The sequence below is a fragment of the Centrocercus urophasianus genome, unplaced genomic scaffold, assembly GCF_019232065.1.
Source record: "Centrocercus urophasianus isolate 14NV4802_14NV808 unplaced genomic scaffold, USGS_Curo_1.0 seq_15, whole genome shotgun sequence".
Lineage (NCBI taxonomy): Eukaryota > Metazoa > Chordata > Aves > Galliformes > Phasianidae > Centrocercus > Centrocercus urophasianus.
Window position 1 is genome coordinate 32,166,292 of NW_024884697.1, and position 16,389 is coordinate 32,182,680.

The following is a 16,389-nucleotide window of genomic DNA, read 5'->3' on the forward strand; positions in this document are numbered from 1 at the left end:
CTATCGTATCAGATCTAATGAGCTTTGACTAAATCTAAGATGTGTGCTAATTACCAAGTGAAGCAACTTTTAAACTACTATCATATCAGAAGTATATTAAACAAAACAGTCTGCAAAGGACTTCTGCTTCTTAAAAACATTTATTTCTTTGGAACTCCCTCCTGTGAGCCAGGCATGAAGATTTCCCATAACTGGTGGTAGTGTTTGCTCATTTTACCCTGAATCTAGGTAGTTAATACTAGCATTTGCTACCTTTAAAAGGTAGCCCAGTATGGAGCAGTTTCATCTTGAAATAATTGGTGAGACTTAAACAGAAGCTTAAGAATCTGACACGTATATAAAATATAAACTTCCCTAGCTTTGCAGTTGCTTTGGGAATTATTAACGGGTGTGGGTGCAGGAGAGTAAGGCTCACCTTGAGTTAGTGATAGACTGGATTTATTCTTCCTTTTTTTTTTTTTTGTTGCTGTTTTGGTGCAGATACAGGTACCAAGGTGGTGGGTTTTTGTTTTTTTTTTTTTTAATTTTCATTTTTTTTCAGAAGGATCCAGAAAGAAATGATTTGTTATTCTCTTCCAGTTCTTCAGGAATAATAGCCTAACGGTGGATAAAACTGATGTTGGACGTTTTGCTTTTGCATAAGACTTTGTGTTAGCATGACTGTCACTAAATCTATTTCAACATAAATAGAGTTCTTTCAGTTTAGCAAAAGTAAATGAGAAAGAAGATGGTATGTGGCAGTGAGCTGACCGTGCCTTTTTTCCTGGCTGCTTCTGCATTATTTCTGAAAGAATTAGGAAGATGGTAAAACCAGCAGTTTGGGGGCAGATTGCTGTGTTGTATGCCTGCAGGAAGGGAAGGAAGTACTGCAGTAACTTGGAGCAAGCTATAATGTGGTAGCCTCATAGTGGCAGAAGTACTGCTGTGGATACAATAGAACTAGAACTAGCATGCTCTCTATAAAAGCTTACACCTGTTTTAGAGGAAATAAATTATCTGGGAGATGTTGGGTCAGGGTGTAGCAACTCTTTCATGGCAATGTTCTTCTGGTTGATCTTTATCCTAACTTTTTTAGTATAAATATTGAAGTATGTTTTCTGATCATCACATGAAGTTGTATTGCTGTTATTTCTACATATTATTAGCTGTGAAAGTCTTTTTTTTTTTTTTTTTTAATATTTCATCCTGACTTTTTTAAAGATAATTATTTGGCTACTCCTGCTTGTGTAGATTACATGAACTATATGATTGTGTTTTGGTGATTTTATTTTATACGATTAGTAATATGTATGATCAAAATAAACAAATTTAATTTTACCAGGGAAACATGAATGTGGCAGCTCTGTTCAAAGAAACCTTACCGTCCAGGAGGCAGCTGCGTATTTGAAAGTAAGTAATTCTGCTATTATTCGTGGGTTCTTACTTGAGGTCTGTGTAAGCAAAGATTTTAAGGTCTTATTTTTGTTTTCATGTGGTTTCATTTTAGTGACTAACATTTGAATTAGGATAGGATGTTAATTGGAAATGTTTAGAATCAACATCTTTAATGCATGCTGCTCATGATTTGTATTTGAGGAGGTAGGGAGATTCTGGAGGAGGGGAACGGCAAATAGGAAAAAGCAGCAGGGGAAAGGAACTGGTGATAGATGATAAATGGACTAGCATTTCTATTACATCAAAAGAATGATGGTTATTGTAACAGCTGTTCTAGCTCTAAGCACAAAGTTTTGTGCTGACAGATTTTCATACAAACTTTATTTAACTCCACATTGCCTCATTTTGTGATTATAGATGTGATTCCTTTGCTGAATTTCAGTGTTTGATGGTAAACTTCTTTTATTCTCGAAGTGAAAATAGCTGCTGTTACTCTTTCTTTCCTTAGGGGCTTCTCTTTTGATGTAAGACTCAAAGAGAAGGTGGAGATAAAATTGTTTTGGACAGTTTCAGTTCAAATAGAGTATGAACTTCCATTGTTTTGCTTTTCTTTTTCTGCAAAGGACTTGTAAGGTGAACTGTGGACACTTGTTTTTGCTCAAATTGCAGTATATATCCTCCTACAATAACTGATATCAACTAACTTAACTACATGGGAATTTACATCCTTTTATTGTTCCTGAACTACAAACACCAGATTATTTGCAGAATATCAACTAAGATGCTTGAGGAAAATGACTTAAACAAAACAAAAAATACCTCAGCTGCTTTTTATAGGACCAATTTTCAGCTGGGTTTGTAACTACTTTTATTTCTGGAATAGATTTTCAATGAGCACCACCTAGTGGCTGAATTTATTTTACCATGTAGGTCAGAATTGTTAATAAATGGTGATGGTGACATGACTTTTTGTGTAATTCTTTGTTTGAGGAATATCAGCAAGTGCTGTAGCTGCTGACAGCATGTACAAAATCACTTTGCCAATATGAGAAGCTGTGCAAAACCTGAAAATTCAGGATTAAGATTTGACTGCTGTTGCAAATTGCCTAATCTTTTACAGAATGTTTGTATCTTACTGTGGCACGGTAGCCTTCTGGTTATTTAGAAAGTTTCTCATTCATATTTGTCTTTTGACAGAATATAGATCCAGAATATGAAAGTGTATTTAATACAGCACTACAGTGGATATTGAATAGTGGGGAAGATGTTGGCATAAAGTAAGTGAGCTTTATTTCATAGCAGTGTGTTCTGATGGAATGTATTCTTTTTTGTAAATGTGCAATCTGTTTTAATAGGTGTCTTGGCAGTGACCCTAATGACGTGGATGTCACTAACGTGACGGACGTGAAGTACCTGGAATCCACCAGTCCAAAGATGTCTTTCAGGTGTCGTTTTCGCCGTGCGTTCATTAGCGTAACTCATAGATTATCAATACCGCTTTTAGGTAAGTTGTCAAAAATGGTTTTTTTAATTATAACTTTTCCCTATGTACTTGATAAAAATAAGAAAGCAGCTCTCTAAGTGTTTATTCAGCCATACAACCTAGAATTTCAGTAAGTTACAACATAGTCTGCTTTACACTTTTGAACCACGCATGTATTTTTGCAATATTTGCTATCATCTGTTGCTGTAGTCAGCTATACTGATCCCTCCTCTGCAAACTTTGGCTTTTTCCATGCCAAAACAATGCTTTGTGTGTTTCAAAAAAAAAAAAAAATTGCAAATTTGGATGTATTTGAGAAAAAAGATGTGTTGGTCTTTATTTTCAGACTATTTCACTGTTATTCTAGGAACTAGAGAAAATCATCTTTTCTGTAGTTACATTTCCATTTCTATCAGTTTAATTACCTGGTTGTTACCAAATATTCTTACTTATAAGTCTGTTATAGAAAAGGTATGCAGTTTTTCAGTGAGACTTAATGTGATAGTTTTCTAGTTAAGTTTCATGTACTCTCAAGTTGAGGTAACTTTTATCCATACTGAAAGTGGGGCAAAATAATAAGAAGGACCAACTGAGTGTAGACGTTTCAGTATTTCTAACCAGGCACATGGAAAGAACTGAAGATGTACGACTCATCTCATGCACGTGTTAAATATTCAGGAGGTCATTTATCATAGAATCATATCATAGATTCTTAACAATTTTGTAGTAGTTTTTTTTTAATGTCCTTCACTAGCCTTCTGAGAAACTACAAGGCAAGCTGTCCCGGATGGCTGTCTTTCTGATAATGAATATGAGGGTTGGATTGGAAGATAGAGGCAAAACTCGGTGTGCAGGTCAACAGCAGGTCTCATCAGTCATGCTGAGCAGCTTGCTTAGTATCACAGAATCACGGAATGGCCAGGATTGGAAGGGACCTCAAGGATCATGCATCTCCAACACCCCTGCCACATTCAGGGCCAACACGCATGCAGTGTTACAACTCATCTACATTTGAGATTAACATGAAGTACCTTTTCAGAAATTAACCATCACGTTGGATATGTTGTCATTAATACCTGTTTTGACTTAAGGTGATGGTGTTCCTCAGTCACTTTTTCTGTCAGTTAACATTGCTTTGTGATCACTGGTGCCTGAAGGCCAGCTTCATGACTATAGTTTGTATGTGTGTTGTTCTTCTTCATGTTAAGAGACCGTAGGTGTAGTGGTGCCCTCAGTCTGAGATGGAAGAAATAAGACTTTTGTTCTCTGCCTACATGGTTGGCCGCCTTAACTAGGTTGTCTTTTTTGGCATCTAGAAGGTAATATAAAAATAACATGTTGTACATTGTACATCATGACAAGAAATACTGACCTCTTGCTGTTCAAGTTGGTTAGTTTTCACCCGTATATCTAAAGTCTGTGACTTATCCTTAAATTAGTGAATATTGTGCGTTTTAACATCGTAACGAGTTCTGTACTGAGTTTAACTTTTATGACTTCAAATTTTTCCAAGATAATTATTTTACTGTTTGTCCTCACAAATTAAATTTAAATTTCAAATGTCAATAGGGGTAGTTGGGCACCAGGCCATTATTTAGACAATAAACCATTTTCTCAAAAGAATCTACTGCTCAAAGCTTGAGAGTTACTGTTGCTGTGTTAATAAAATATAAAAAATATGGGCAGCAAGGGCAGTGTACTTCACTAGCTTTGAAATGTGAATATAAAATGTTAGGTAATTCAAGCAACTTCTTAAATATAATGTGTCATGTTAAGTAACTAATTTTCTAATACTGTTTAAAGAGTATTTAAACATCTTGATGCAGGCGTAGCGGTTGTTTGGGGAGTCTTGCACTACATGAAATACCGTTGGGCAAAAGAAGAGGAGGAAACGAGGCAGATGTATGATATGGTGGTAAAAATCATAGGTACGTTTTCTTGAATTTCATATCTGATATATATGTACACCTGTGCACAAGCTTTCAAACTACTGGCCTTACTTCATTCAATTATGTTTTCTTTCTGTTTAGTTACTGTCATGCTGTTACAGTCTTCTGAAAAAGGCCTGCTTTGTGGTTTGGGTTTTTTTGCTTGTATTTTTTTTTTTTAATTACACTTCAAACTTTAAGTTTTTGTTAAGGAGCTTTGAATTTAAGTAGTTCATCATCATGGCTGTAATGAATTTCTATTGACAAAGAAGTATTTTATCTACATTGGTAAACAGTATAAATAATGATGTTTATTTACTGGATATATGGTGATATTGCTTTCTGCATATTTGTTTTTTCAGCTATCTTTATCCAAAATACCTAAATGTTAGCTACCATTTCTGCCCTTGTTGTAGGGGGAAAGCACTTTTATTTCCAAATGTGGCCATCTTTGCTAACAATTAAAAGTAGCAGTCAGGTGAGAACTCTTTCTCCCTTATTCCAGAGTTCTTTGGGGTGCTTGGAGGTACTGTGCACACAATTAGTTTTCTTGATTTGCCTTTCAGCCAGATTAGGATTAAAAATGCTCAAAACTCCAAAACCTGAAAACTTTTTCAAATTCCTGGAATTACAAAGGGATTTCAGACTAGCTGTTCATAGCCAGAATTGATATTTTTCTTCATGTTTATGTGTACTAGATGATTACCCTCTTTTTTTTTTTTTTTTTTTTTTAATGCTGTTCTAGATGTTCTAAGAAGTCACAGTGAGGCATGTTCTGAAAATAAAGACTTGCAGCCTTATATGCCTATTTTACATGTGCATGATTCTCTAATACCAGCTCAGGACAGGTATGTACTCACTGTATGTACTTCATTTTGTTACATGGAATAAAGCATGTGACTCAATAATTATAAATTGGTTGCTGTAGTTAAATAGCAGTAGATTACATACAATAATATTCTTGGAGATTCTTATCAATGAAAGTAGGGAAAAAAAATGAACATGAATTCCTCCTATGATTTACTCCTGTGATTGATGTCAGCTGTGCAGGTTATTATAATGCTAACGTTGTAATTCTTTTTTTTTTTAAGGAGGAAAATGAGGAAAGTCTGGAGTAGAGCAGTTGACTTCCTAGCGGCAAATGAACCTAGAGTTCGCACAGAGACACGAAGAATAGGTGGTGCTGAGTTCTTGGTTTGGAAATGGATGCAACCTTCTGCTGCATGTGACAAAGTTTTAGTAATACCGTCAAAAGTGTGGCAAGGCCAAGGTATTACAATTGTTTTAATTTATTTCATGGTATTTTGTCACTTGGGAATGGAAGACTTGCTTTCTCTCATCTCTTTTAAGTGTTTTTATAAAGTCGGCACCATTTTTGTCATCCCATTCTGTAGATTTACTTATCCAGTTTGAGTGCTTTGAATAAGCTTTTCTATCATCCCTAAAGGCATACAGCCAAATTGGGTTACTTGTTCCTTTCCATGAATTTAAACAAAGAAACAAAATGTTGGAAGGGACCTTTAAAGGTTATCTTGTTCAACTGCCCTGCAATGAAAGGGACATGCACAGCTATGTGAGGTTGCCCAGGGCCTGATCCAACCTCACCTTGAAAGTGTCCAGGGATGGAGCATCCACCACATCTCTAGGCAGCCTGTTCCAGTGCCTCAGCACTCCCACTGTAAAAGACTTTTTCCTTATCCAACCTAAATTTACCCTCTTTAAGCTTGAAGCCATTTCCCCTTGTTCTGTCAGCACAGACTCTGCTAAAGAGTCTGTCCCTTTCTTTCCCGTAGCTCCCCTTTTGATATTGGAACACCTCTATCAGGTTGCCTTACAGCCTTCTCTTCTCCAGGCTGAACAACTTTAGCTCTCAGCCTGTTCTTATAGGAGAGGTGTACCATCCCTTTGATCATTTTTGTGGCCCTCCTCTGGATGTACTCCAACAAGTCTGTGCCTCTTCTGTACTGAGGATTCCACATCTGGATGCGGTACTCCAGGTGAGGCCTCACCAGTGCAGAACAAAGGGTTAGGATCACCTCTTTTTGGCACTGCTTTTGATGCAGCTCAGGATACGGTTGGGTTTCTGAGTGAGGATAGATTGCTGACTCATGTCCAGCTTGTCATCCACCAGTACCCTTGGGTATTTTTTGGCAGGAGTGCACACCGTCCTTTCATCCTGCAGCTTGTATTGGTAGTGAGGGTTGCCGCAACCCGGGTGAGAAACCTTGCACTTGGCTTTGTTGAACCTCATGAGGTTCGCATGCACCCACTGCTCTAGCCTGTTTAGGTCTCTCTGGATGTGTCTTGTCCCTTGGGTGTGGACTGCACCTACAGCTTGATGTCATCAGCAAACTAGCTGAGTGTGCTCTCATCTTCATCAGTGACACTGACAGCGAGGTACTGACGAGTATCAGTCCCAGCACTGACCCCAGTGACCACTTGTCACTGATCTCCATCCAGACACTGAGCCGCTGAACACCACTCTCCAGACTGAGTCCTGCAGCCAGTTTGTAGACTGTTGAACAGTCTACCCATCTAATCTGTATCTTTCCAATGTGGAGAGAAGGGTGTTGTGTGGTACTGTGTCAAAGGCCTTACTGAAGTCCAGATAGATAATGTCAATGGCTCTTCCTTCGTCTGTTGATGCAGTGACACCATCATAAATGGCACTAGGTTAGTGAAGCAGGATTTGCCCTTGCTGAAGCCATGTTGGTTCTCTCATATTACCTTCCTGTCATCCATGTGCCTTAGCGTAGCTTTCAAGATGTGTTCCATGATCTCTCCTGGTACAGAGGTGAGACTGACAGAGGTCATCCTTTATACCCTTCTTAGAAATGGGTGTGATGTTTCTTTTTCTCCAGTTACCAGGCTTCACCTGATTGCCATGACTTTTCAGATATCATTGAGACTGGCTTGGTGACTATATCAGGTAATTCCCTCAGTAAAAAAGCACTCCTTTAGTTGGTTGAATTCTCATATCCCTTATACGTGTTAGAATTAATGCAGTTGTTTCTATCTGACAGTCCATAAACCAGAGCTTCTAGATCATGAACATCTTGTTATTAGTCATGTACCTGAAATCAGAGTTTGGAAGAAGAGCTGCATGCTTATTTTGAAGGGGAATCTGCTGGGATAGAAGTTTTCTCAGTTGGCAGTGTGTAGATGTGGGGAATCTCCTAGTAGTGTTTCCTTTGTCGTAAATGTCTTTCTTCACTGTGCATTCATACTTAAAAGTTTTCAAGCCTTAAGTCTTGAATTTTGGGCTGCTATGTAAGAGATTGTTTTGATCAAAATGTAAGTGACAAAGGTAAATGTTTAACGTGAAGTCTTCAGTAGTTTACATTTTGAGACTCTTTTAAAGAGTGTCTTTTGTTCTTCTGAAATGTTGTATTCTTTCATTGGTGTGGCTGATGTAAACTCTACAGAATCCTAGTTTATCAGGTGATAATGTGGCTTATTTTACTGGTAAGGGAAGAGGAAGCTGCTGCTTCACCAGTTTTTAGTTAGCTTGCTTTTGTTAAATGGATGTTGCTGAGGTTGAGTCGCATGTTGAACTAGATGTTGAAAGAAGCTTTGTTAAAAACCAAGCAGATTTTCTTCCCTTCTTGGTCCCACTTAAGCAAACAAAAACAATTCCTACTGTCAAGCAGCTATGCTCTAACATGTTCATCTGGAGTATGCTTATTTTGGTCTTAGTTTCACTAATGCAAATAGTAATTGGCTTATATCAATAAAAGGAAATTAACATATGTTCTTACTTGTAAGAAACAATATTCTTATTATTCCTTATGTATAGAGGATATAGTTTTAAAGTGATTCTTCCACTGTGGTTATTTCCTTTCCTAACAGAAGGGGCTTCTTTGTGGCCTGGCACACTTAACTGTAGCAGGGTTGTTTGCCTGAATAAAAGGAGTGCTAACATCTTTATTTTTATCCCAGCTTGTGTGTGTAGGCCTTCAGCTCTTGAGTCTTAAGTTTTGCTTTTTTTAAGTTCAAAGCAAAAACAAGCAATTCTTCCCCATCAGTAAAGCCAAGTATCTTGTGAGATTTGCGTGTTACTTGTTGAGGGTCTTTGTGGTATTGGGATCCAATTCTTGCTTGTCTGTGTGATACGTTGTATTGGGATATAATAATATACTTCACGAAGTTATGCCATTAGTTTTAGCATTATGCTTCTCATTTTTAATCATCATTGGAAATGAGGTATTGTTCCTTTTTATTTTGTCACTACTGTAGGCTTAAGGTTCTGCAGTTGGTGTCTTGAAATAGTGGTAATGTAATATTCTGTGACAACTATGTTACGTTATTTCAGTTTCTCAATGTTTTAGTAAAATGAGAATAGTAAATTTATGAGAATTGCAGAGCTTTCCACTCCAGCTAGTGACATCCTGTGGGAATGTGAGAGTGCTTTAGGTAAAGTTGCAGTGGTGAATGTTACAGCTGTCTGTTCCATTCTCTGTAATACTGTCGTGACTGAGTTTCAGATATTTAAATTGAATGTGGCTTCTGCAGGCTATGTATGCTACTGTGTTGAATCTTTTGTTGTGTACTCTTCAGTGCAGGCTGTGAAACGTGGCACTCGAGTTCTGGTATTATTTACCACTCGTTTGTTCCCAGCTTTTCTTGTTAGATTGGACCTCAATATAGATAGCTTGATAATGTTCTGTCCTGTACCAGAGATTAGTGTGTTTTTTTCTTCATGTGGAAGAATTCTTGGTTGAGATGGCTCAGGTATTGTTTTGCTACATGAAATACTCATTTAAGTCTCCAACAGATTTGTAACTTCTAAAACATTTTAGGAAACTTCAGCAGTAGCTTCCAGTTGGTACCATGAAAATTTGAGTATCTAATATTGACTTCAGCACACTATAGGTGTGTTTTGCTTCTAAGCTGTGCCATTTAGCCTCATTCACGTTGCATAGAACATCTACTTGGTAGGGTTCCTGCTGTGCTTTTTATTACTGCATAGAATATATTAACAGCTGTTCTGTTAACACTTTTCTCAACAGCTATTTTCCTGGTTCTTAAGTTTGTAGTTCAGCAAAGGTATTTAAAAAGTTGATATATTTCAGCTGTAACAGAAGAGCTTGGGAGTTGCTGAAGTAACAAAGTTGTTTGGACTCTGTGTTTTAGTACATCCAGCTAGCAGGCTATTTTCATATTAGAAGGTTTTTTCCTGATATTAACAATTAAGTATGTGTCACTGCCTTTGTTTCTGGAATTACAAATAAATAGAATAAGTTTGTACTTGTGTTCTAAAGTTTGAAGATAGGTGTTCATAAATCAGACTGGAGACTATTTTAGATTCTCTTCCAGTTGGTAAATCCTCAAATTGAGTTTAATACATATTGAAGTGGAATTAATTCTGGTTTGGGGTCTTGTGAATTATTTCAACACCACGCTTTATTTTATTAAATTTTGAAATCTGGTACAGCTCTGTAGCAGAGCACAGTACTTAGTACGTGAACTTGAAGTCCTTTTGACTCATCATTGCATAGTAAGTTATTGGTGTTATGACACCATGAATTTAAGTGTGGGACCTGTATCGTGCATGAATGTCTAGGTTCTGTTGTATCTATGCAGTCATCCACAGTTCAAATGTTGTGGCATTTTGTTCAGTGCTGCAGGATGCAGCCTGTGCTTTTAAAGGCAGTAGTTTGGGATTTTTTTAATCGTGTCAGAATACAATCTAGTGTACTTTGGGGTATCATCTCCTGGGTAAATGGTTGACGTATCTGTCAAAAGAAGAGTGGGTAGGTAAGCTCAATGAAAATAATGAACAAGATATATTGTCAATTTAGAAATGATCTTGTTTAGGTCAAAGTATAACTTAATTAAAGGAATAAAGAATATTTTTTAGTGTGTTCAGCTTGCTTTTGAATGAAGAGATGCTATTGTCCTGTCATGTCTTCAATAACTGCAACTGTAAGAAAAAATATGTACCATGTACTCCAAAGAAGCTAAACTAACAGCAGTGGCTGAAGTTCCTTTAAAGCTCTGAAGATAAGAAGGTTCTCTGAAGTACCACGACTGGGATGATATTTCATCCTGAAGCATGCAAGCTAATCTGTTATGTTGAGTGACTGATAGCTCTCCTACCCTGCTTCTAAGAATACAATCCTTTCTCCATGTTGAAAAGGCTCACATAAATACTGCAAGAAAACTGGAAAATACTCTTGTGATAAAATGCAGTTTTGATCCAATCTAGTTTTCCATCCCTTCTGCAGCTTAACTCTATTAAAACCCGAGTCAACCTGAGTCTCCTTTCTTATTAGCATTTAGTAGTATTTTGACTTCAGTGTATTTTCTGTCTACTGGCAAACCTTGTGTGTTGCGTGACAGTGCTTAACTTTAGAATTCATCAGAGCATTTTCTTTTTTCTCCTGCTTTGATACAAAAAGCTAGTACTTGATAAATTAGTTACCTGTGGCTTAACATGAATAAATCTGCTTGTCAGAAATACAGTTACCTGAGTCTTCAGTCTCATCAAATGCACTGAATCCAAATCTAAAGATTTGTTGTGCTGTTCTGTAACTCATGGTAGAGATGCTGGGTGATCTCTTTTGCAGTTACACACTAGTGGATCAAGAGGTATTGAAGCTGTGCCACAATTGGTGTTTGTTTTGAAGCTTGTGCAGGAGCCTCTTTTCCATCATAGACCCCTTTCAGTCACAGTGGTGCAGGGGTTATTGAAAACACTCCCTTTTGACCGTTGACGATTGAGTGTGGAATGATGCTGTCTTAATCAGTTTAAAGTAATAAAATGCAGTGTGACTGATGTACAGTGTGACTGGATTTTCTTGGAAGTGCTCTCTGGTCCCAGAGAAAGTCCTAAAATAATTATCAGTGATTTACTACACAGAGCTGTGCTTCCACTTTCTCATTTCATATCCGTGTTTTTGCTCTCGTGTTGTATTCCTAACTGTTGAGACCTAGGGAAAGAAATGGCAATTGAGATGCTTAGTTAAGTGGAGTTTACACTTGTCCTACAAGAACGCTTGCGCGTGCCCATGTTCTGAGGAGCTCTGCTGCTGTGGAAATAGTATGTTCCATATCAGTGTAAACTTCTAAGTCATCAATGCTGTAATTTGAAGTCTCTGTTACCTATTAATTTAAACTTGCTGTTTCGTAGGGAAGGGGTAAAATTATTTGTTACAGATGTGGAATGAAGTTCAAGAGGCATCTGTTTACTGCACTATTTTGAATTTTGTTGCTGAGACAGAGTGATTTATTTTTTTCCTTGCCTGTTTCTTCACTAGCCTCCTTTTTGGTCTAATTTCTGGTATTACATTTTAATTCTTATTACCATGGTAGCAATTATTTTGTACCTCAGTGATTTCCATAGTTCTGGTTTTCCCTTATGCGTAAGGATCTACATCTGTGTTGAAAAACTTTTACCTTACAGTGACTTGAAAGCATTTCTAGAAAAAGCAGAATTTATCTTTATTTTCATGTACCACACTTCTCCAAGCACATCTGTTCTACTACTATGAGCTTACATAGAGTTGGTAGCAGATCAGTTCTGCACCAGTGCTGGTGTTCTGCTCTGACTGAAGTCATCTTTGCAAACACCTGAAATCCTCTTGAGCTTTTGATTGAAAGATTATTAGGAATGGGAGCAGGCAGAGATTGTGTTAGTGAAGATGATTACAAAGGCACTTTATATTTTGTTACTTTGCACAGCTTACTGGTGTATTTTATCTTTTTTTTAGTTCAGAAATAGCTTTTTAGAAATGTTGATCCTGCGTGCCTTCAGTTTCTGCAAATAATCTCACCATTCTTTATCATTGGAATAAAAGAGTGTGCTGAATAAACCTAGCTATTAACAATCAGCACATAATTTCCTCAACCCCACGCCTTTTCAGGTCCGGGTCCATGACTAGGCCACCCCAGATCACCTTCTCCAGTATGGTCTTGTGCCCCAGTGTACAATATGCTGGTGACATTTCACCCTCCCTTGATCTGCTGGAGCCAACCTACATGAGTAAGGTAAGTCCTTTTATTTTTCAATGTTGCTTAGTTCTGTAAAGTTTTATTGTATACCCTCTGTGTAATTTTAAACCTGGGACAAAAAACTTTACAAAACCATGTGCTATTGAAAAAGGACTTGTCCTTAAACTGTAGGCAGCTCAGAGATGGATGCAGTGTCACCAGCATGGTTAGAAATCCATTGTCAAGAAAAACTGGACAATTGTTATACTTGTTGGTGACTTGGACTGCGTGCTTTTATGCTCTAATAAAAACAGTTATAATTATTTGAGGAACTTGTGGTGGTTTTCATTTTAGATTCAGAGGCCACTTCTTGTAACTTATAATACATAACTATGCTTTTTTTTTTTCTTTTCAACCTCAAATTTCTCTTTTTAAGTTTGTGCTGTATCTGCAGGCTGCTTTCTCATCATTAGAGCTTTTCTTTGATGTGCAGTATCTTGTGTGACTGACAGTAGGGTTTTGTTTTGATGAGTTACAGAAGAACAGTGATGTGGATGTGTCTTGGATGTACTTGCAAGATTTTGTTTTAAAAGGTCAGTAGTACCAAGCACTGCTGCCCAGAATTTGGACTTGTAACATCTGGAAAGTGGCATCTTGAATCTACAATGTAGGCTTTGAAAAGGAGAAGCAGTAGCCTCAGCTTGGAACTTGATTTTGTCTTGTTGAGAGTTTTGATCCTTAAACTCTTGCGTCTACTCATCTCCAAATCTTCAAAGTGAAACTTCTTTTGAATGCTGGAAGTTGTTTTGCGCACATCATTGGCCCCTTGTGATGTGGGACTGCCTTAGCTGAATCTAAAGGGCTCCATTATTTCTTTTTTCATGATGCAATCTTCTGTTGTGACTCCTAAATGGAGAATTCAGGAACTTTAGAAGGAGGATACTTATTTTAGAAGTCCACATAAATATTTAATGGGCCTGCTCATCTTTGAAAGAATTGCTCGTTATTTTTAATTTCCTTTTTTCTTGTATCTGTTGTGTTTTTTGGTGCGTTTCATTTCTTTTTTTCCCAAGTTTCTGATTACAGGTGTAGAGCATCTAGGCTTAGAAAAGCTCCATTCTTGACAGTTGTTACTGCAACACAGATATGTGTTTGGCTCTCCCTGTTTCTTAGTCAAATGGACAACAGACTGCCCTCGAAGTGGAAAGGGATGTTAATTTATTAGGTATTTGAAACTGAGTGTTAACCTACAGCTCCAAAAACTTGATCCAGATTCTAAGAGCATCTGTCTTTTCAGAGACAATACCAACACTTTATTTTCAACTGTATGGTATTTTTAAATGCCCTTAATTCCTTTCATTTACAATGGACTGAACATGAGAGAATGCATTATCTGTTTACATCTAGGTCTGTATTAAAAAAAAAATAATAGGTGTGGTACATTTTCCTTAGTGCAGTAAAAGACTGGGAAGCTTAATTTGTGTGAAGCCTTTTCATATGTGGGTGAAAGTATTCTGTTTTTAATGTATGGCATTATTACCTAGATAATGTTGTGCATGTCAATAAATACTATTAAATTTATTTTTTAGCATTTCATCTAGATAGAAGAAATTCACCTCCAAACAGCCTGACACCATGTCTAAAGATTCGCAATATGTTTGACCCTGTTATGTAAGTAAAAACTGTTCTCTCTGTATTTCTGTATTCATATGAAGGTGTCTGCTTTTGTCATCTGGGAAGGGCTTATAAGTGAGTAAACATGTATACCTTGAAAGAAGCAAGCCAGTTGTACAAGATCTATCTTTAGCATCTATGGGAAGGCATAATTTTAGTGTCTGTCTCCTGTCCTTCGTTGTCTCGTTTCTTGTCTCCGAGTCATTTATTTAAGAGTGTGGCATATAATCATGCTGCTTGGAGCAATGACTTATTCTTCTCCGTTAATTGATGCTGTAAATGTTCAATCCTAGCAACTGACAGGGGGAAGACTTTTGGGCCCGATCCTAAAAGATGACAGATTTCTCAAGGGTTAAGTATTCTGAAGCGTTTAGACTGTGATAGAAGTCATGTGGTTTGCATTTGAAATGCTGAATTAAAAGCATTCGCTATCCTATGGCAGTGTGACTGCTTAACTAAGCAAATGGGTTTTTCAAAAGGTTCTGAAGCAAATTACTGCAAAGTAGTCTTCTAATACTCACGTGTAATGTATATAAAGAAGTTCCAAACTTAATCACGTGTCAGGAGTTAAGGCAAGATAATTAAATTTTGTAGTCTTTAAAAGCTTCACCTACTGTCCTTGATGTGGGCTAGATCGTGTTAGGGGCTGGGCCTCACACAGAAGATTGACATTGGTTCTATCAGGTACAGCTTTCTCATCCTTGTTCAGTGCAGTGCAAGGACTTCAGTAACCTCTTTGAAGTAACTTTTACCCTGATATGGTTACATAAGGGAAAGATGAAAGTGCTGTGCTGCTTTTGAGAAGTACTGTCATGCTAATTGAGAATTAAGAATATGGAGAAGATAGTGGAGGTAGGCATAAGTTGTTGCTAACTTCAGGTATATATCTTCAATTTTGTTTCACTTTTAGTCATTCTTCGTTATTTTAGTTTCTTATCTTATTATCTAGAAAGGTGTTAGCTAGTGTAGCTGAGGACAGTGTTATTCCTAGCATAGAGAACTACCCTAAAAACTGTTTCTTGTTGGCTTTAAGGCTTGGTGATTGTCGTGGACAGAGACCCCCACTGTTGTTTCTTTCATAGCTTCAGCAAGACTGAACATGTAGGCATTGTTCTTGAGACAGATTGATAGATCCTTTTATAGGAGGATGGAAGATAAGATTTGCTGAGAAATTTGGGTGTGATCAGTGTCCTTACAGTCCTTGCTAAAAGGAGACTATGAATGATCAGTCCCAGTAGTGCAGAAATCACTTCCTGAAACTTCAGTGTAACATTTAGTGCTATACTGTATTAATTGTTATATTGTTAATGGAAGTAGTAACTGGGATGTTAATTGGTTAATTGGAAAACAGTCTTCTCAGATAGGGATGCCTTTGTTGTCGACTGGGTCAGTTCTAGAAACAAGTCTACAAGTGTGTTAAGCTATGTTTTATAAACCAGCATCTGTGTCCATTCAGCTATTTGGATACTGCAACTTCTATCTAATACATTCATTTAAGAAAAAAAACTTTTTTTTTTTTTTTTTTTTTTTTTGAGCTTTCCTTTTGAGTGTTGTCTTTCATTACTGAACTGATGGTTTATAGTCCTAGAGGGATCCTGGTCCAAATTCATTTTGTACCTTCCAGCCCACTTCTTTTCCATTAGCTGTCTTGCAGAGGGCTGTTGCTTAAGGGAATATGTTTTTCACACCCTTGGAGTGACTCAAAAATAAACAGCAAACCCTCTGTGCGAGAAGAAATACTTTATTCAACTGCTCATGTCAAAGGAGGAAGAAGGGCGATGTTCTTATTCTAGTTTGGAAGAGCTGAATGCCTTCAGACTAGCCGAAACACAGAATATACCACTGTGTATGTGGTTAAGTTTGCAAATGTTTTTTGACTCCAGATGAGACATTTGCAAAGGGTGCAAAATATGTTTAAAGGAGTAAGTTTTAAGCTGTTCTTTGTATCGTGCTACTGTATGCTAACTATAAACAACTTGAGTATGCTTCAACAGCATG

The 16,389-nt window shown here is 37.3% G+C and overlaps 1 protein-coding gene across 1 annotated transcript in view; it reads left to right on the forward strand.

Moving 5' to 3' along the window:
• LEMD3 (LEM domain containing 3) overlaps positions 1-16,389 on the forward strand; it is a 48,850-nt gene that overhangs the window by 26,753 nt on the left and 5,708 nt on the right. The window contains exons 5-11 of the mRNA XM_042815445.1: positions 1,322-1,389; positions 2,572-2,651; positions 2,730-2,878; positions 4,684-4,785; positions 5,531-5,633; positions 5,877-6,055; positions 14,307-14,388. Coding sequence (XP_042671379.1) covers positions 1,322-1,389; positions 2,572-2,651; positions 2,730-2,878; positions 4,684-4,785; positions 5,531-5,633; positions 5,877-6,055; positions 14,307-14,388 — 763 coding nt within the window. The remainder of the gene's footprint in view (positions 1-1,321; positions 1,390-2,571; positions 2,652-2,729; positions 2,879-4,683; positions 4,786-5,530; positions 5,634-5,876; positions 6,056-14,306; positions 14,389-16,389) is intronic.